Below are 21,103 nucleotides of genomic sequence, written 5' to 3'. Positions count from 1 at the left end.
AACAAAAAACATGCATTAGTTCTCCATGATAGATGTGTTTGTGGGCACATCATCACTATTTTGAGATAAGCATCTCTCGATATTTACCTGTGCCCTGAAATACAAATGAATGAATAAACCAGGTAATAATACAATAAAACATTCAAATCAAAGCACTGATTAATCAAACCGTGGTGTTAAGGTTAGAGTGCAAAAGGTGTGAGACTTGAACGCCTGACAAAAACAACACAATGTTGTTGTACCTTCAGAGTGTGGCACACCAAACTTAATAAAATAATGATGAAATCAAATACCACTCAAAAACTTTTTGGCAAACATAATCATGTGATCACAGTGTTGGCCTTGAATGAAATTAATATCAGTGGCAACAATGTTTTTTAATGCGCAAATCTTTGTGTGTTTGTCTCCTGCAAAATCCCTGCCAATCAGGTCTGGAGGAGAAAAACAAACAACAACCACAACAACTGCAAAAAAAAAAGAAAAAAAAGAATCCAAATAAAACAGCATAAACCAGGTTTTGATCTTGGAAGTTATGTTCCTCTAATATATTCCTCTAATCATTCTCCCCAGCTTTCCTGCCCTGACGAACCGGGAGACGTGTCAGTCAACAGCGAGGAGGAGGCTGAGGCTAATGTGCTGTAGCCAGAGGAAGAGGAGGAGAAGGTGGTGGTGGTGGTGGAGGAGGTGGAGGAGGAGGAGCTGGAGGTGGTGGAGGAGGAGGTGAAGGAGGAATCGAAAGAGGTGGAGGTGGTGGAGGAGGAGGTGAAGGAGGAATAGAAAGAGGTGGAGGTGGTGGAGGAGGAGGGGAAGGAGGAATAGAAGGAGTTGGTGGTGGTGGAGGAGGTGAAGGAGGAATAGAAGGAGGTGGAGGTGGTGGAGGAGGAGGAGCTGGAGGTGGTGGAGGAGGAGGTGAAGGAGGAATAGAAAGAGGTGGAGGTGGTGGAGGAGGAGGGGAAGGAGGAATAGAAGGAGTTGGTGGTGGAGGAGGAGGAGTTGAAGGAGGTGGAGGAGAAGTTGGAGAAGGTGGCCTCGGATGCAAATGTGCTTTGGTCATAGGAGGAGGAGAAGGAGGTGGAGGGGGTGGAGGAGGAATAGAAGGAGGTGGAGGAGAAGATGGAGACGGAGGAGTCTGATGCAAATGTGAAGTGGACAGATGAGTGGGAGAAGGAGGTGGAGGGGGTGGAGGAGATGAAGAAGGAATAGAAGGAGGTGGAGGAGAGGGAGGAGCCTGATTCAAATGTGCTGGGGTCATAGGAGGAGGAGAAGGAGGTGGAGGTGGTGGAGGAGGAGTTGAGGGACGAATAGAAGGAGGTGGAGGAGAAGTTGGAGAAGGGGGAGGAGGTGGAGGAGAAGGTGGAGACCGAAGAGTCTGATGCAAATGTGATGTGGACAGATGAGGGGGAGAAGGAGGTGGAGGTGGTGCCGGAGGAGGAGTTGAAGGAGGAAGATAAGGAGGTGGAGGAGATGTGGGGGCTGGAGGGGGAGGAGAAGGGTGGAGAAGGAGGAGTCTGATGCAAATGTATTGTGGCCAGGGGAAAAGGTGAAGAAGGAGGTGGAGAAGGAGGTGGCTGATGCAAATGTTCTGACTGCGGTCAGAAGTAGGAGGTGAAGGAGGAGAAGGAGGACGAGGTGAAGGAGGTGGTGGTGGTGGACTAGGTGGTGGTGGTGGACTAGGTGGTGGTGGAAGAAGTGAGTGAGTCCATGGTGAAACAGCCACAGCTCTCACAGACTGCATGGATGATCAAAAGCCCCGGGTAGTGAGCGAGCACTGAGAAGTAGGCGTGTGTTCAAAGTGTTCAGATGGGGGGGGGGGGGGGCGGCAGCAACGGTGGGGTTGGGGTGGTGGTGGCGCTCGACTGCATCCAGATGAATCGAGACAACAAGCCGGTGAGAGAACGGCGGAGAGAAAGGGAGGGATCCAACGATCTAATGGATGATTGGGCCTCGTTCACCGAGCACCCATCTTGGATCTAAACGCTAGCTGGGTCAGGGAACCGGACTTGGAATTGGACTTACATCCAAAAATATTAACCGAATGCGGAATTACCCACCCGGCTAGCATTTAGAACCAATAGGAGGCTTTCATTCAGGTCTTCTAAAGTTCTATAGAAGAAGATAAAGCTGCTATCTTGGTATTCCCTGACCAAAAGTACAACAACCAAGTAACCTCATATTACAATGGGGGAAAAGGCATCAAGATGGCGGCTTTGAACGTGCTTAATATCAATTGAAACTACTTCCTATATTAAACCAAAATGGCTGCTGGTTGAACGAGGCCCATGAAAGCAGCATTACGGAGGACGAGGAGTTGGTGGAGGACGAGGGGGTGTTAGACAAGAAAGCGCGGCTTACCCAGCTCCGTTATCATGTGTATGTTGAGTCCACATTTTGCTTCCTGACTCAATGAAATCAATGGCTGGAGTTTGCCAGGTTTAGCTAATGGCAATGAAGCAAGGCAGGAAACAGGAGGGAGGGGCCCAGGAAGGAAAGGGTTGGGGTGGGGGCGTTTGGAGGAGGAGGGAGGCATAGGGAAGAAATGGCGTGGTTATTTGAAACAAAAAAAGCGGGCGGGGGGGAGATAAGCTATTCAACTCTGTCTAAGGGCACTCAAGGCTCTCCGTGTTTTCAGCAAGAACAATGTGGTGGATTATACTGCGTGTGGTGGGTTTAGAAGCCATTGCTGTCAGCGAGCAGCGCCGCTAAAGAGAACAATAACATAGTTCACGGTGGGAGGCGGAGAAGGGAATAAAGTGAGGTGTTATCATCCCCCTACCCACGCACACACACGAGTCTGTTCGTTACGCATAGCGCAAAAAAAATTGACCAAGCAAACCTAGGCGTGAACGGGGTAATGTTCAGTTTTGATTTCAACGCGAATAGATTTGGTTGGCTTGGCCACCCGAGCTGTAAACACGGAGGTACAAAGTGTGGTTCCGCTGAGATCTGAGAGCCACAGCGGGCACGTCTCTCCTCTGCATATTATTCCCTCTCTTCTGCGCCTTGTGGGTGGTACACAACTGTGTCGGCAACCAGCGATGCAAATTCTCCCCCACCAACAGGCGAACACGACTTGTACAGGACAAGTTTTCCCGAGTGATGCGCGAGATTTCCGAGTGCTAGGCTAGCTAGTGATGAATCGACGCCAGTAGTTTAGTCTAGTTTAGCGTGATTGTATGATAAACTAGTCGGGGAGGTCTCTACACAGTAGGTTATGTTACAAATAACCCCCCTGATACAAATAACATTAGGGAGTCTCTAATGTTCTCTCTCTCTCTCTCTCTCTCTCTCTCTCTCTCTCTCTCTCTCTCTCTCTCTCTCTCTCTCTCTCTCTCTCTCTCTCTCTCTCTCTCTCTCTCTCTCTCCTCCTCCCCCTCTCTCCCACGCTCCACTGCTCTCTAATTGGGGCAGGGGAGATAGAGTAGGCAGTCTCCAGTGTTTTAGTACAGCCCTCAGAGATCTAAAAGTTTCATGAGTCCTGCGTTCCCACTGGGACTACAACCACTGCCATTGTTATTAATAAATGGGCCTATTTTGCAACCCTGGCATTTTTCTCCCATTTTCCTCTTCTCTAACACTCTACCGCTTCTTCTCGCATCTTTTCTCTGCTTCCCTCGTCTCTCCATCAGGACGGGTTTGTCCTGTGCATTAGCGAACAAATCGCAGACGCCGATCTGCTTTAGTGGTGAAAACGCCTGACAGAGACGTCCAGGTTAACGCACACTGTCCTAAGTGCTGTGGTCTTGTCAAAACTGCCACGCCGCAGATAAAAGCATCCAGGCAATCGCCTCAGACTCATAAAAAAAACAGCAACAAAGCCAGGAAGGGAATCTCTTTAGAGTTGGTAGAGAAAGAGGAGGAGGGGGAGGGGGGGGAAGTATTAGCAACGAATACCATGAATTAGGTCTTCAGGCAGCACAGCGTTGAGATATTTACTTGAGGGCTATGTGTACGTGTCGATAATGGACGCTGGTCGATATTTATTTTGTGTTTTTTGATATAGTGGAGGTTCTGTGGTGTGGGTTGGTGCAGTGCTGAGGGCGGAGCGAGGCATTACCTAGCTCTGTGATGATGGGGATGTTGGCTCCGGTGGTGACGGAGGCCTGGCGGACGAGGCCATGTACTGGACTGCTGTCTGGAGATAACCGGTCCATTCCGGGAGGCGTGAAACCTGGAGAAGGGTGCACAGAGGGAATGCTAACAGATTAACAAGAGTGGGTACTACTACTGTGTAACTATTCTACTACTTTACTTTAAGGGTGTAGGGTAGTGTAGTCTGGGGTTTGTTTGACTCAAAGATAGGGTTCTGGGTTTAAACCTCAATGTCCACATTGTACCTAGGCATTCCCTAACCCCTCCCTGATCCTTAATGGCATGTATACCAGCAAATCCTTGGATAAAAAGATGTCGACATTTTGAAAGCAATGGATCAACATAAGTGCGGGGGGGATATGACAAGATGCACTACTAGCTGAAACATTCTCCTTTGCTCTGGTGAAGGACCGAGATGGGGTACACAGGTGAAAATAGCATGGGGGGGGGGGCATTGGTTAACTGCAGTGATATGCCACTCTATTCAGAAGAGGGCACGTCAATGCCATTACCCATAGTGCATGTTGTTTTACGCAGCGGTGAGTTGTTGATGTGTGTGCTTTCTGTGTCATTCAAAAAGTGCAGATTGACAGAAAAAAAATAGAAGGGGGGGAGTAGGGGGGGTGGAAGGCAACACTTTAGACCGGGGACAGAATGGATATTGTGCTTTTAACGGTCAGCCGGAACATTTTTAGCATCCAAAGCTCTTCAACCGGGGGAAGATATGAATTTTATATGTGGTTCATTTTGTAACCATTAAGTTGACGAAGTGGATCCCTCGGAAAAAAACCTCTCATCTGAACATCGCGTGGTTCGGAAACACAGGAGTATGTGACAGCGGCATGAATTCACATGACTTCACATTTTTGCATTTCCTCCTAGTGACAAGTAAACACCTTAAAACTGTAATGCTACAATGCATAATGCATCACCACTGTTTTGACATCCATCATTTAGTGCTGACGACGGCAAAAACGCCAGCTTATACCTGCTACGACTCCCGCAGACATAATGCAGGAAATATATTCAGGTCACAAAGTTTTGGAAAGCTTGTGAATGAGTTGTGTGTGCCTGTGTGTGTGTGTGTGTGTGTGTTCCTGTGTGTGTGTGTGTGTGTCTGTGTGTGTGTGTGTGTGTGCCTGTGTGTGTGTGTGTGTGTGTGTGTGTGTGTGTGTGTGTGTGTGTGTGTGTGTGTGTGTGTGTGTGTGTGTGCGTGTGTGCGTGCGTGCGTGAGTGCGTATCGCTACAAACACTACCAGAGACACTCGTAATACCAAAGGCGTCCCCCAAGTCCTCGGCATCAGGCAATCCCCAAAAGAAGGTTCCCTACGAGGCCGTAAGCCTGCGTAATAACGCGCAACGCCACAACATAACTAACTGTCGCCACCAGTCAAGTGTGACGCTCACTAAAGTAAACCAGGAAACACAGGTTTACCCGTTTACCAACAACATCGTCAGAGCTGGCGAGCCCACAAAAATAACCGTGTTTACTCTTTCCGGGGAGTGACAGACGGTGTTGGTTCCTAGCTGTAACGACATCCCTTCTCTTTTCTTATGGTTGCATATGGGGATGCCAAAACCTGTTTTTGTCGTAGTGAAACTGCTGTGCTGTTTGTGTCTACACCGGAAGAACTGTGGAAACAGGGATATTGATCCACTAACTGTTTGCTGGTTTTCCGAATGTTTTTTTTGGAAATACATGGTGAATTTATTTTTGGCAGTTGATTACATAAAAAAGCTGATCATGCTGGGACAATATTAACATGTTAATGCTAGACATGCGTATATGTTTTTATGTTTGGCAAAGACATCCATTAAATTGTGTATAAATATGTCTGGTGTTTACTGGAAACAATTGACCTCTAATTAACACATTGAACATCGCAATCTCGATATATTTTACAACGATTCAGTTATTTCTATTATCAATAATTTTATGTTCTCATTTTGACAAAAAAGAAAATCCTTGAAATAAAAAAATAACCTGCACAATTTCCAACAACAAATTCACTGTCAAATACACACGACGACCCATCATATTTACTTGCCGCCAAAAAACGGGGAATGGATGTCTAGGCCCCATCAGCTGCAGCTGAACAGGAGCGGGTATAGCCAGACAGAGAGCTGGTCTCCCTCCACCACGATGTAAAGCTGACAGGTTTATCTGAGATCTGGGTTACACATGCCCTGCTCTAAACCCCCCGGGCACAGCTTTGCTCTGCGGCTGACTACATGCTAGCGAAACCGTGAGAAGCGCTCCCTTAGGAAGCCACGTGTTTACTTATTCATTTGCACCTTCTTGTTTTAAATTCAACCGCCCCGCCGTCTCCATGTTATCATCTCTGAGTGGTAGGACTCCCCAAAGCAATACCTATGATACACTGTGTATGTGTGTGTGTGTGTGTGTGTGTGTGCCTTTGTGTTTGTTTGTGGTTGTACGTGCATGTGTGCAAATGTGTGCGTGCCCGAGTTCATTCATGTGTGTGTCTGTGTGTTTGTATATTCACGTGTGCATATGTGTGTGTGTGAGTCCTTGTTTATATGTGTGTGTCCTCGTTCATTCGTATGTGTGTGTGCGTGTCTCTGTGTTCGTCTGCGTGACCATGTGTGTGCCATATGTCTCGCCTCTGGATCTACGTTTGTGCGCGGCGTTACACACCTGTGAATGTGTCAGACGCACGCGAGCGAACATGCGCATTCGTGCGCGTTCGTGCGCGTACGTGCGCGTACGTGCGCGGCACACATTCCACAGTGCAATATTTATCACTGCAACCGACGGTTGATGTAAGACCCAATCATTGACAACAATAGGCTCCATCCATCCAGCGTGGGAGGGGGACCCAGGGAGCCTAGCGGTCCGTCATCACGCGAGCCGCACACTGGTCCCCGGAGCGGCATTGTGTTCTCAGATTTACCCCTGCTTACTGGGCCGGGGTGCCATTGCTATAGACAGCGCATCACTCACACCTGGCTGGGTGGAGAATAAAAAATAACCACTGCTGGTGTTGTTGTTTTTTGGTGCTGGAGGGGTTCGAGAGGAGAGGAGAGGCGAGGAGAGAGGGGTATGGAGCAGAGGAGCTACACCCTCGGCTGATAGGCGTGTTTTATTTGTTTTTGTTTGCCACCGTTACCGCGTTTGGTATTAAACTGTTTATTTTAGCGCGTCGGAGAAGTGTGGAGAAAGCGCTGGTTGTTGGGACGGTTGCGAGTGTTTACGTGTGTGTCTGCTTGACTTTTTTAGGGTGTGTGCTCGCAGCTATGTGTGTCTATGTGTGTGGGGTACGTATATTCCGATGTGTGTGTGTAAACAAGTGCTTGTGCGTGTCCGGTAGTGGGGACTGTATGGGTAAGTCTATTCATTTGTGTAAATAAGTGTGCACATGAGTGTTCTCGTGTGCCAACGTTTCTACACATAAGCGTGTGTATTTGTATGTATATACTGTACGCGTCAGTGTGTGTCTGCGTGTGCGCCAGTGTCACCCCGTCTCCTTATGCCCATCCGTCCCTGCCTGTGTGTGTGTGTGTGTGTGATCGTGTGTGCCTTGCGTGTGTGAGAGTGTTTTGCTGTGACTAACGAGCAGCAGCTGACTCGGCGTGCGTGGTGATTTGTGCTTGCTGCTTAATGATGATGAAGGCTGATGGGACGCCAGGCTGCGTGTGTTCGTCTCCAAACATCAACAATCTGTTCCAGACCATTCCGCCAGACACCAGGTCCACGGGGTGGGGTGGGGGAGGGGGGGAGGGGAGGGGGGACGATGTCATTAAACGGCCCGGTCCCGTTGATTACATCATTAAAAAGTGTTATCGTGGCGGAGGAGGATCTGCGCATGGTGTGTGTGTGTGTGTGCGTGTGAATTACTGAAGGACATGGCTGGAATAATCCGTAAATGATGTTGGAAGAAAAACTTTAATGTGGCGTTTCAGATGAAGCTGTCACCGCCCAGTGTTGCGTTTGGCTGTTTCTGTGTGTGTGTGTGTGTGTGTGTGTGTGTGTGTGTGTGTGTGTGTGTGTGTGTGTGTGTGTGTGTGTGTGTGTGTGTGTGTGTGTGTGTGTGTGTGTGTGTGTGTGTGCGTGTGTTTGTGTTTCTGTGTATCCATGTGTATGTGTGTGTGTCTGTAAAAATAAAGCTGTTCGAGTTGAGAGATAACATCGGTTAACTGCCAAGGATTTTAAATTAAACATACGTGATAGACTACCACTTGACATGTTGACATATCCATCCCACTGTTCCGTTCTTCTTCCTGGTCTCTCAGGCCCATCCTCGCCACCCCCTTTTCCCATCTATGAGTTCAATCTTCTCCCAGTCTGACACAACCCTGTCCTCTTTAGGGGAAATCAGCTCTGAGTCCTGTTCAGGCAGCAGCCGTGAGCACCTGTTTCTGAATCCTTGCTGGATGAGAGTTCCCCTAAATGCATAAAGTGGTTTTACGGTAGAGTAGTATGTAGTTCATTGAATGACCTTTAGGTGGTTCACGCTACAAGCATGTAGTTCCTCTAACGGCCTGTAGGGAGTTCAAGATGGAGACTAGTATATAGTTCCTCTACCGGCCTATAGGTTGTTCACGGTAGAGAGTAGGGATCGACCAATATATCGGTCGGCCGATATTATCGGCCGATATTCGCGTTTTTTACGTGTACGCGGCTGATTTTCGCCGATATTTTTTCGCTTTTTTTTTTTTTTTTACTTGTTCTACCTCACCTGTTTTTAATATTTGTTAAATATTGCTCATCTAATTTTTCTTACTTGTTTTACCTCACCTGTTTTTACTATTTGTTAAATATTGTTTTTTATATTGAAGTTCAATAAATGTTCCTTTTTTTAAATTGAGACTTGTAACATTTGTTATCAGTGTAATTTTTATGATTGAGGGAGCAAAAGCAGTATCGGCTCTAAATATCGGCTCTAAATATCGGTATCGGCGTATCGGAGTATCGGCTAAGGCTGATGAAAAAATATCGGTATCGTATCGGCCCTAAAAAATCTGTATCGGTCGATCCCTAGTAGAGAGTAGCACGCAGTACCTCAAATTGGGTTTATGTGGTTCACGGAAGATAATTACATGTAGTTCCTCTAGTAGCCTATAGGGGGTTCACGGGGGAGACTAAAATGTAGTTCCTCTAATGGCATATAGGGGGATTGGGGTGGTTGGATACACAAGATGCGCTGCCATTCTAAATTGTCGGGAAGAAATGTGAATCTTTCAATTCAAAGCCTACGAGGGGGAGGTGGTTCTTACCCTGGGAATTTGCCTGCAAGACCCCGATACTGTCATCAAACTGCATAGACTTTATGTTGAGCGACGCCAGGATGCACTCTTTGTCCTGCAGCGAGACGTCGTCAATGTTGTTCTGATTGGCCGACAGTATGACACACATGTCGCAGAGGTTGATGTTGACAGCTCGTAAATCAGCCCGGCTCAGTGGAGTACCCTTCAGGAGGCAGAGAGAACGAGACAGAGAGAGAGGGAGAGAGACAGAAGGACAGAGAGAGAGAGAGAGAGAGGAAGGAAGAAGCAGAGGAATACAGGAGGAAGAAATAAAAATGTGTCACAAAGAGAAAATGCAAAAAAAATTAGAACTCATCAAAAAAAGAACCAAAAACAAACCCGAAAACACAACAAAATAACAGCCAAGCTGGGTGGAGGGTGGAGAGAAAAACTAGTTTAAGAGCAAGAGGCGGAGTGGAGCTCTGGGAAATTAGTTAACAAGTATTCCAGTGCGGAGGCGATGACATTCGGCTGATGTAACAGGCCGTGGGGTGGTAGGGGGGGGCGCAGACTAATCTAAAGGCTAGCTTGCGCTGAAGGCGGTGTTTGGGCTTCTCCTCTGTGATCATCAGTCAAGCCAGGCCTAACAAGCTCTAAAGGCAGCCCGCCACCGCGTCCACAGCTGGCACTGGGGCTGCAGCCCACTGGAACCCCTGCCTGGGCTTTTATTTATCCTCAGAGCATGGAGGGAGAGGGACCGATCATAGAAACCGATCGTTCAGCCCGAAATAATTTGTGATCGAATCAAAGTGACAGTCGACGACGGTTCGACTCACGGAACTCATCTGGATTACAATGTGCACGCAAACTCCGAAATGTCAACGCACAGTAGTCAGTTTACAGCACTCCTTGTAGAAGAGCAGAATGTTTCCGTGTCATTCACTGTTCAGCGCTTAGCCTCACACCAGTCATCAACACCACCCTCCATCCATGCGAGAGAAATAAAAAACACTTCAGAAATCTGAATCTGAATCAGAAACAGTTAAAGCTAGGGTAGGCAATTCATCTTAGAAGTGATATTTTGGGATAAAGTATATTCCAAATACAAAAGAATATTAAGCAACTGTACCAAGGTGTTAAAAGGTTGGTTGGTGAAATTTAACAGATACTATTCAGCTATCAATTGATAGAAATACTGTCAGCTATGAAAATGCTGCGTGAGAATATTTGTTTCTTTTGGGAGGTTTAGTTTCAAAATCTTGCTTTCTGCCGTTTGTTTTTTTACAACTCTCAAACCCTGCTCCAGCACTTTTAAGTGAACCTTAAATTAAAACGTAAACCTTTAAAAAAAACATAAAGGAGCCAAGAAACGCAATATATGTCCCGATGTAAACTCACGGGCAATATGGAGACCTTTGGGAAGTTGTGTAAGGTCTCCCACTCCCTGCGCAGGTAGTCCAGTGAGCCCACAAACACGATGGGCTTGAGCTCGTGATAGTGAAAGTTGCTGGCTCTCAGAGGCATCACCAGGTTTCGCAGCCCCACCAAAGCGGACGTGACATCTCCAAATATACAGACCACTACATGACCGCTCAGGACCGTCATCGACGCCTCGCTCCGGGTCTGCAGCGAGAGAGAGACAAAGAGAGACACAGGGGGACAGGAGGGAGAGAGAGAGAGAAAAACACAATAAAACATAGTGAGAAACGGAGGAGTGTGGGCTTGAAATGTCGGGAGGAAGAGGAGAGATAAAATAAAAAGATTAATGCGATTTAAAACAAGAGTTGTACAGGTTTATAGTTGAATAGTTCATGGCTATTCAGTCGTACTGAATAGTATGCTGGACTAAATGCAATGTATCTTAAATGTATAGTTGGTTAACCAAGCAACCAATTGTACACTCCACTATACATTGTGAACGTACATTTAAGAATGTACTCAGTAATACTAAGTGAGGAAATCAGAAATGAAGAAAGATATCCGAGCTTTAGCAGATTTTAACCATTTGCTACAAAGATGCCGTTTTTGAGATATTGCATGCATATATCTCTGGAATGCAGCAATGCATACAGAAGAAAAATAAAGCAATGTTGTGTATGGCTCTCAAGGGTTTTGTAAGGTGCTGCACCACTATTACTGATATCCAATATCTTTGAAAATCAACACATGGATTTCTGTCCAACACTAAAAAGAAAAAAATCCCTTTCAAGTCAAATCAAGTTTTGTTAATAAAACATTACACCAATGTGATCTTCCAGCACTATCAAAGTTACATTTTATCTTTCCAAATGGGAATGTTGCTAATTACAGCTTCACAAACTTCTCTCTCCTCATCTATCTCAGCAACACAAACACGCGCACACACACTGTTATTTTCCTTGAAACACACACACATACACAACTCCCACACCCAAACAGGCCCTTTAAGCTCCCTTCTCAAATCCCAAACACATGCCTTGAAGTGTAGCAGTAACTATTCGCTGTACAGAGTATATAAAAAAAAAAAAAAAGCATTCCCACTCACCTTGAAACAACGGCGAAGCAATGAGAGAAAGTGTCAGTACATATTAGTTATCGATTGTTTAACGTTATTGATCGGAACCAGGGAAGGACCTTAGATCTTAGCAACCCACCCCCCCTGATCAGGACTGCCGTTGGCCATGATCTGATTATATTATCTCTCTGTCTGACCCAGTGTATCTATGTATGTACGCGTGTTATCGAAATCAAAGTCTAAACCTCAAGCTTCTTATTTAAATTTTGAGTATCTTTTGACAGGGACCGTGCACATCGATTACGTTGCTGGAAAACATGCCAGAGTTGTGCCAAAGAGGCTAATGTCGATCATCTGCTGGGCAGGCAGTTAGCAGGGCAGTGGAGTCCCTGGGGCAGGCAGCTAGCACAGCTAAGTAAGTGCCACCGCCGCCACACACACTCACCAGGATGACCTTCTCGATCTCCTTGGAGGGGCACCAGTGGAACATGCCCGTGGAGTCGTACTTCTTCACGCTCATGTCCATGTTCTCGATCTGCTCGTTCCCGGGGATGAGCAGCGGGTCGTGTCTGCTGTGGGAAAAGGTGCGATGAAGGACGTTAGACAACGCAAAAAGTGTTTATCAAAACACTAAGTGTTAACGAGTGGGGCAGTCGCAACCCATGAGGAAACGCTTTTATCAAAAGTAAATCACTGTGATTTCAGATAGACGTCATTAAGGAGACGGTACGTGACATCATGTTGCTATAATGACTACAAGTTGGGATGCAGACATTGTGGGATCAACCCTGTATCTTTCAGCTTGGGGGCAAAAACCCTAGCCACTACTTGCTTGATGGAAGAATTAGGGAAGGCACTAAGCCGGTTATCATTTAGCCCGTTTCTTCATGCGCATCTGGTTCTGTTTAACTAATGGTTATTGTACGTTCCCATTCAAAAGCAACTCATACTGAATCCCTCCCCACTTTCCCCTCATTGTTTATAAATTGTCCACTGGGGTGTAAACGGTTGATGTCAGTAGGGTGGTCAGGTGAAGGGGTGCCAGGTGTCAGTGTGTGTGGGGGAGTGGTTGGCAGAGAGACTAGCAAGGCTTGTGAGCGGGCGCTACATATCACCAGAATGATATGACAACTACCAGGGCACCAATTACCAGCTTTTTACCAGCTCTTCTCCCCGAGGCCTGACGCCACGCGTCTCCAACAGTAAAGAGGCTCCGACAAGCTCGTACTTTAAATATTTCAGGAATTTGTCCAATCACATTTCGGTTTTTCGCCCCCCAACGGCGGGTCATTAATGATTCAACAGCGCGTCACAACCAAACGGGCTAATCTTCCGCATCGGGCTGTTGAGTTGATCTGTTCGTACACTGACCGAAAAATTGAAGAGAAATAGAACTTACCCTGCCACAACTGTCTTAGAGAGTCTCCTGTGGTTTGCGTTTATTCTACAAGACTACAGAACTCCCCACAGAGTTAGTTTTTGGCAAGGCAACAGAAAAGCTAAAACTTTACACGAAACCGTTAGGATCTACAGTAACCGTAGAAACTAACCCTTCGTTTTTGGCAAAGAGCCTTTGTGTGTTGAGGATTGTTATCCTACATTACATGAAAATATATATATTTTATTCAAAACACACAAAAAGTAAAAAAGACGGAGGGAACGCGGCGTGATTGACGTTTGAGTAATATGAGAGGAAGAGAGAATTTTCACCCGCTCCCAGAAAATTGACATGCATCTGTCTTAATATCACTCTCTCTTTCCGCTGCCAACACTGTCACATTGACATGCCTTTGGTGTCATCTCCTCCTTTACACTGCATTTTGATGCAAGAAAAAAAAGTTTTTTTCTAAACTGTCAATTAACTCCCCTCCCTCCATCTATCAGTCATAAATCGTTCTTTTCAGTACCTCTCTATTCTATCCCCCCTCCACATCCCGTCTGTCCGATCGTTCATTCCTACATCCATCTACACTCTCCCCTACCCTGGGGTGCGAGGAGGAAATCAGTCGGTGGCGGTGATAATAACGCTGACAGAGTTTAGTGTTTTTACACCCGCTCCCGATCTTTCATCCTGACGCGAGTGGAGCGCCAATCACTCAAGTCGGAGGGCTCCCGTCACGTCAACCTACCCTGCTCCCCTTCCCGCCTCTCCTCCTCCCCTCTTCCCTCCTCTCTCCCCCTCTCCTCCCCCATCCTCTCTTCCTTTCGTTGCTCCTCCCCTCCCCTGCATCTCATTGTGACTGGCACATGCAGGCAAGCAGGGCTGCCTCGCCTGCCACACTCTAACCCCCTCTCTCTCTCTCTCTCTCTCTCTCTCTCTCTCTCTCTCTCTCTCTCTCTCTCTCTCTCTCTCTCTCTCTCTCTCTCCCTCTCACCCTCTCCCTCTCTCTCTCTCTCTCTCCCTCTCCCTCTCCCTCTCCCTCCCTCCCTCCCCCGCCTCTCTATCTCACTCTGTAGGCCACTCACTCGTCTACCTCTCCCTCTCCCTCTGTCTCGGTCCCTCTCTCTGCCTCTGTCTCGCTCCCTCTCTCTCTCTCTGTCTGTCTGTCTCCCTCCCTCTCGTTGTCCCTACCTCTCTCTCTCTTTCTCTCTGTCTGTCTCGTTGCCAAGACAGCTATCTTTCACAGAGCTGTCAGCAAAGTGACTGGCAGACTGTCACGGGCCAGGAACACCTCCTCCTCCCCCCCCTTGTCTCATCTCCTTGCCAATACTCTCCTCACCTCCCCTTGCCTCATATCATTTTCTCTCCTCCCCGTTTCTCCTGCCCTCTCTCCCATCCACTCATTCCCTCTCCTTTCCTCCTCTCCTCTCCCCCCTCCTCCTCTTCTCCTATCAGCTCCTACGCTCCTCTGTCCTCACTCTCTCCTACTGCCCTCCTCTCCTAGACTTCCCTCCCCTCCTCTCCTCGACTCCCCTCTCCTCTCTCTCCTCCCTGTATTGAACTATACTTGCAGCCCTGTGGGTGGTTTGAGGTCTGGGGTTGCAGACAAGACATTTGCCGTTGCTGTGCCACACCCCGGGCACATCAGCCAGAGGACTGTGTGGCCGCTAAGCCATGGAAAGACGCTGGGAGCTGGGTGTTGATTCCAGGGAGAATGCCACGCCAGTGTGGAGGCTCCATGTTAATGCAGTGACCTGTCTTAATTGTTATCCCTTAGGGAGGGACTGATTGGCTGATGAAAACAACACAGTCACACATGAATGCACACCCATGCATGCTCGCCCACACATATTCTCACTCACACACACACACACACACACACACACACACACACACACACACACACACACACACACACACACACACACACACACACACACACACAGAAGATAAGAGAGACAAAAGTCAACTTTAGACATTCTACGAAAAAAGTCGTAATATTTTGTAGGCGTTTAATGTTTTCACATTATAATAATAGTAAATACCTCCTCATGACCAAGGACATATATTTTATCTGTCGTTCGTGCCTTAATTCTATCTTCTTGCCTCTCTGCCTCATTGTGTATTTCAACCAGCGATGAGTTATTCCTCTGTATCTCCGTACCACCCACCCCCCCAAAACACACACACACACACACACACACACACACACACACACACACACACACACACACACACACACACACACACACACACACACACACACACACACACACACACACACACACACACACACACACACACACACCCCTCCCCTCCCCTCCCCTCTATCTGCCAGGCTGTGAGGCAGCCTTGCGCTTTGAAAATTTTCCCCATCATGCAAACTGACAAAGGCATGCTTTTCAAAAACCCACAGCCAATCTGTTGATCATTATTTATTTACAAAGGCCTTCAGGCTGCACGTCCTGCACATACACAGACACACACACACACACACACAAAAACCCTGCACTTGATATGGTATATGCGTTCTGTAGCTTGCTAGCTCGCTAGCGCTCTTGCTACACCCCCCCCCAAACACTCGGGTCTTTCTTTCTTCTTCTTGTAGAAGAAGGCTTCCCTAAGGCTACCTCAAACAATCACTTTTCATTGTGCATAAAATACACCTTGTAACTGCAGAACTCTTTAATATATACAGTGTTATATGTTGACTGGGGCAGCTGGGAAGGAAAGAGGAGGGGCTTGGGCACTGAGAGGGGTAATTTGATGTTTTGCTGAGGGCTAAGTCTACGAGGAAAATAAAAAAAAATGATATATATATATACACCTACACTTTTAACAGAGGGGGCTGTCATACTGTACCCAGGAGCTATCTGAATACAGACCGCCTCCCCCCCACAACCCCTCCCACCCTGAAGCAGAGAAAAAACTTTGACACCACTTTGAAGCGTTTTTTGAGAAAGAGGAAAGAAAAAAAAAAACTCCAAAGAATTATTATCTCTCCGAGATCAAAGACGAGACGCATACATTATGGCGGAAAACAGGGGACCATCTCTTAGGCATAGAGAGGGGAGAAGAAAGGTTCTGCGCTTTAAGTTAAGCGGCTGAAGAACCGAACAAGACCTTGTGAGCCGCAGAAGCTGCAAGTCAGCTGGAGATTTGCCAATGCCAATACCTAATATATTACAGTTTTATTCCCCTCTGAACAAGGGCATGTCGAATGTTGTGCTGTTGCACACTTGACTAAAGGGTACAGGCGCTCTACGCTGGACTAATGGTTTGGCAAGTGTGAGGGGCTTATTAAATTGTTTGGAGTTTTCCAGTTGTTGTTTTCTTTAGCTTTGCAGAACAGAGGCAGAGGCTGGGGGCAAGAGTGGCAGTGGAGGACGGATGAACACGGGGTCTGTGGTCAAAGTACATACAGTAGGAGGAGTAGGAGGAGGAGGAGGAGGAGGAGAGCAGAAGCCTATCCTGGGGGAGGAGGCTAGCAACACCAACAAAGAACTGACAAAGAACGTGTAAAGGGGAACATTGCAACAATAAAAACAAGCCCCGAAAAAGAAACACACTGTGTAGAAAAGTGTGTTATCAAAAAGTTGTACTATAGTTTTACAAATATGATACTCTAATACACACAAAATGTAATATTGTGTATACAGTGATACTAATCTTAATATTAGCATTATATTTGTAAAAATAACATTTGGCTTTTGGGTTTCTAAAGGCTATGCTTGGCAAAAAATACACAGTTCACGCACACAAGACAAGGAACACGAGTGACAACAAGAGTATCGTGTGACGGGGAGAAAAGAACTCCGACACGGCATTCGGTTTAGGTCTAATTTCTCTGCAAGTATTCATAAAACATAAGGCCTTTCCGTTCGACTCACTGGGGCTCTGAGAACACGCGACCTGACACGCCGCTGCTTGTGTACACCTGTCTCATCCGGTACATCCTGTGTAACTATGGCTACCAAGAACGTGCCCTTTCCCCGCGTACTAACTCGCCGCGCCGTGCCACGGGAGCACAAGCAAACCCGAGCCTTTTTAGCTTTCAAAATCAATTAACGGCAATTTAACTCTGGCGGACAGGATAAAAGCAAAGGTAAAGTGGGAGTTCATGTGTGATTGTGGCGAGGCTACATGCGGACCAGCGAACGGGTTCTCCTCTCACAAGGGGTCTCTGCCTCTACAATAGGCAGAGGGGGAGAGAGAAAGAGTAGCCTACGGGCAGAGCCCCGGTGTTCTGATTGGTCGGGGGCGTCATTAGTGCCAGCATTGTTTAAGGAGTACATGTGGACCCGCCCGGAGGTGGTGACAGCTGGAACTTTAAAGCCAGAGGAGTTTTCAAACGACTCCTGGCTGGCAGCTCCCCTTTTCTCTCATGACACGAATATTCTCTCAGCGCTGTCATTACCCGCTGACAGCATGCCATCCTGAACAGCCAAGCCCCCCCATCCCCCCCCCCCCCCCCCCCCCCCCCCAACCACACCAATTTCACCCTCACTCCTCCTCACCAAACCCGTCTCTCTCTCTCTCTCTCTCTCTCTCTTTCTCTTTCTCTTTCTCTTTCTCTTTCTCTCTCTCTCTCTCTCTCTCTCTCTCTCTCTCTCTCTCTCTCTCTCTCTCTCTCTCTCTCTCTCTCTCTCTCTCTCTCTCTCTCTCTCTCTCTCTCTCTCTCTCTCTCCCATTCCTCATTTGCCCCCCTCTCATCAAGTCATCCCACTCACTACAATTCCAACCGGCAGCAGCATCTGTCTCTGAAGTATCGCTCACTCACACACACCCACACCACCACCGCTACTCAAACCCCTGTGTGTGTGTGTCTCAGAGTTTCTTTCACTCACTGGTTGAAGGCTGGAGGCTGGGGGTGGGGGGGGGTATGAAAGATGGCGTCTTACCTCATCATCTTGGGAGAGCAGTTGGGGGAGTTGCGCATGCCTCCGTTGCGCTGCTTTTTTTTGGGCGAGAGAGTTGACGGGTGCTCGTCCTCAACTGCAGACACAGACAGAGTATATCAGACACATACACAGGAGAGAGGGGGGGGTTGCAGGAGAGAGAAAGAGAGAGAGAGAGAGAGAGAGAGAGAGAGAGAGAGAGAGAGAGAGAGAGAGAGAGAGAGAGAGAGAGAGAGACAGAGACAGAGAGAGAGAGAGGGGACCTGTTATACAGAGAGAAAAATAAGTCACAAGTAACAGGCTTGGTAAATTCAAATAAAAAGATAAACAATTAACAACCAAAATGTGAGAATATTAAATTGATATTAAATGTGAGAGAACACCTCCAGAAATGATATAGATAAAAAAAAATACAAATGTTAATAGGTAAGTACAATTAAATTAATCAAAGAGAAAAACAGGAGAAAAACCAAATAAAAGGCCTTGAAACATTAACCAAGGCTACCATCTCAAGCCTCTTCTTTTCCTGTTTGTGTTTTCTGGGCTGCGGTTCATCTGCCCATAGCCTCGAGCTAATAGATGCTTCTAGAATCTAGAGTGATTCTCAATTTGTCAGCAAGTAAAGGTAAACTAGTAAATGTCTAAGGCGTGGCTGGACTTGTAGCAGTCCGCTACGACACAGTGATCCCGCGTACCTAAGCCAATAAATACCATGTGTGTGTGAGTGAGCACACCGTCATCATCTGTTGGCGATGAGGAACCAAAGCGATGAACGGTGAGCAAGACGATGAAGATGATGGTTTTCTGGTGAGGTTTTTGTTTTTGAACATGGAGATCAACTGTATATTAATGCATGTATGGCCAAAACCCATACCACTCTCCACTATGATGGCTCTTCTACAGGTCTCCCTCCATGCTGTGAGAAAAGCTTAGCACACAACCACACACACGAACAGGCCTCCCCAACATGGCGGACTTAGCTAAATGCAAACAGCGCGCCGAGGGGTGGCGATGGATTAGTGAGGCCATGAATATTGAAAGCAGCAGGCTCAGCAGCTCAGCCTTCCAGCCCATAGAGAAGAGGGTCAAAACTAGCCTCACAAAAACTGAACTTGAAATATGTATGAGGTACAGAAGCTCATGTAAGATTAAATATATGTCTTGTTGCCGGGTTTTTTTATCGGTAGACACGTTTGTGGCGTTTAGCTTCTGCTGCCACACAACAATGTATTTTTAATACTTCAAATCTGTTTTCCCGTCAGAGATTCATCGTCCGGGTTGAAGGACAATAAGAACAATAAGAAAATACAAATTAAAGTGAATGTTGTTGTTGTTTTTTAGATCAGTGAGAGCCGGGCTGACTAGCTCTGCATGTGACTGGACGTGTCTGATCTTCACTGCACTGTCCCTGCGCTTCAAGAGCGAGAGAGTCTAGCCACCCAGAGCTCTCACTCTAGCGCCGTCTCTCTGTCTGACACATGTGACGATCTCTGCTCACTGGCCCTGTCATTTTAGAGCGTCCTATTAGTCCTTTGGTAAGAAATCAATGGCACGCAGCATGAGATTAGTAGTGAAAAAAACCTGCATCACAAGTGTGCATAGCAAGCCGTGACTCCTCGAACAAACAACACAGTACATGTTTACTTCTGCTTTCACTGATCTGATCTCACTGAGAGAAGGAATATGACATTATTATAGTCATCAGTTCTAGAGCTGTTTATTCAAATTATGATTTTTTTTTATGAGCAAGGAAGCACTCAGTTTATTTGATCTTCAGTTGCTAAAAATCAATATCAAGTTTGAGAACTAATTAAAATAAGGAAACTGAATGCAATACAGTTGCATACACACACACAACCGCTCAAGGACTTGCTATGTTGACAGACACCATGCGTAGCAGCATCAACAGCAGCAACAACAGCAGCAGTAAGGGTTGCTCGCTCCAAAGCAGCCTGAACGTACGGTTAAGAAAACCCCTCTTACAGCAAACAACAGCAACAACACAAAATGGCAGAGTTACTGTCTGATGCACCCACTCCCCTGCACCCTCCCCCACACACCAAGCAGATGAAAGAAGAAAAAGAGACCTACAGGGCCTACTGTGATCAAGCAGCATGGCATTACTGGGATGGTAGCGGTATTTCACTGGCAGACTGAGCGTCCGGTTGAGCCGGCCCTTGGCCAGCAGCAGGGACCTGCGTGGCCTTCCGTCCCCCCCCGCCCCGGGGATACTGAGCCTCAGCCGCGACGGCTCACCCGCTGCCCCTGCCCCGGCCCCCGCTGGGAGCAGGCTTCCTTTGCGGTTATTAACGAGGGGGACGGTGCCCGGACTGACGAAGGGCTCCTGGAGGTGGTGGTGCGTGGAGTTGTGGTGGAATGTGTTTGAGGAGGTGATGGCGGTGGCGGCAGAGGAGCAGTTGGTGATTTTAATCGATCGGTTTTGATAGGATGGCCTAACCTCCTCCTTTACTGTCGAACAATGGAGAATAGTGAGAGTGAGATAAGATCTGTTCTTTTATTAAATTGATGGATTAGATACATATATATGTTAGATAAAAATACCAGAATACAGGTTTATGTATAACGTTTTAGATGTTTAGTGGTTAGCAATACTTTACAATTATTTATTTTGACCCTATATCAAAAGGGAACAAGGTTATTGTTAATATACATAAGCATAAAAGTGCTAGTGACACAATGTGTATTTTGAATTTGACTAAATACTGACATTGTTAATTTAATATTATTATTAGTATTATCTAACAAAATAAATTCACGACATAAATACATTACAATATTATGCATAATGCAATTACATAAAACCAAATTCAATATATTTTTTAATGTAACTACTACTATTGTATACTTTTATATACAGCTAACAAGTTCATAAAACAATTATTTATGATTATTATTTAGATGATTTTTATTTTATTCCTTTATTTTTCTTTAGATATCTTTAGTGCTCATATACAATTGTTCAATATAGCCTGCTATTTAAGAATACATAAACATCTAATTGAACCATTATAC

General features: G+C 46.6%; 1 protein-coding gene across 20 annotated transcripts in view; it reads right to left on the bottom strand.

Moving 5' to 3' along the window:
• The window catches only part of kcnma1a (potassium large conductance calcium-activated channel, subfamily M, alpha member 1a), a 150,162-nt gene that overhangs the window by 13,837 nt on the left and 115,222 nt on the right, over positions 1 to 21,103 (bottom strand). For 7 of the 20 annotated variants that reach the window (XM_030378373.1, XM_030378372.1, XM_030378377.1 and 4 more), the window contains 6 exons: positions 18,074 to 18,167; positions 12,237 to 12,363; positions 10,696 to 10,920; positions 9,328 to 9,520; positions 4,055 to 4,168; positions 2,353 to 2,436 (listed from right to left, as the gene is read on the bottom strand). In XM_030378373.1, the coding sequence (XP_030234233.1) occupies positions 2,353 to 2,436; positions 4,055 to 4,168; positions 9,328 to 9,520; positions 10,696 to 10,920; positions 12,237 to 12,363; positions 18,074 to 18,167 (837 nt within the window). The remainder of the gene's footprint in view (positions 1 to 2,352; positions 2,437 to 4,054; positions 4,169 to 9,327; positions 9,521 to 10,695; positions 10,921 to 12,236; positions 12,364 to 18,073; positions 18,168 to 21,103) is intronic. The other 13 variants (XM_030378392.1, XM_030378374.1, XM_030378383.1 and 10 more) reach the window with 3 other exon arrangements.

Source organism: Gadus morhua, chromosome 15, assembly GCF_902167405.1.
Source record: "Gadus morhua chromosome 15, gadMor3.0, whole genome shotgun sequence".
Taxonomy (NCBI): Eukaryota; Metazoa; Chordata; class Actinopteri; order Gadiformes; family Gadidae; genus Gadus; species Gadus morhua.
Note: the sequence above shows the minus strand (reverse complement) of the source record. Positions and strands in the feature narration are given on the sequence as shown.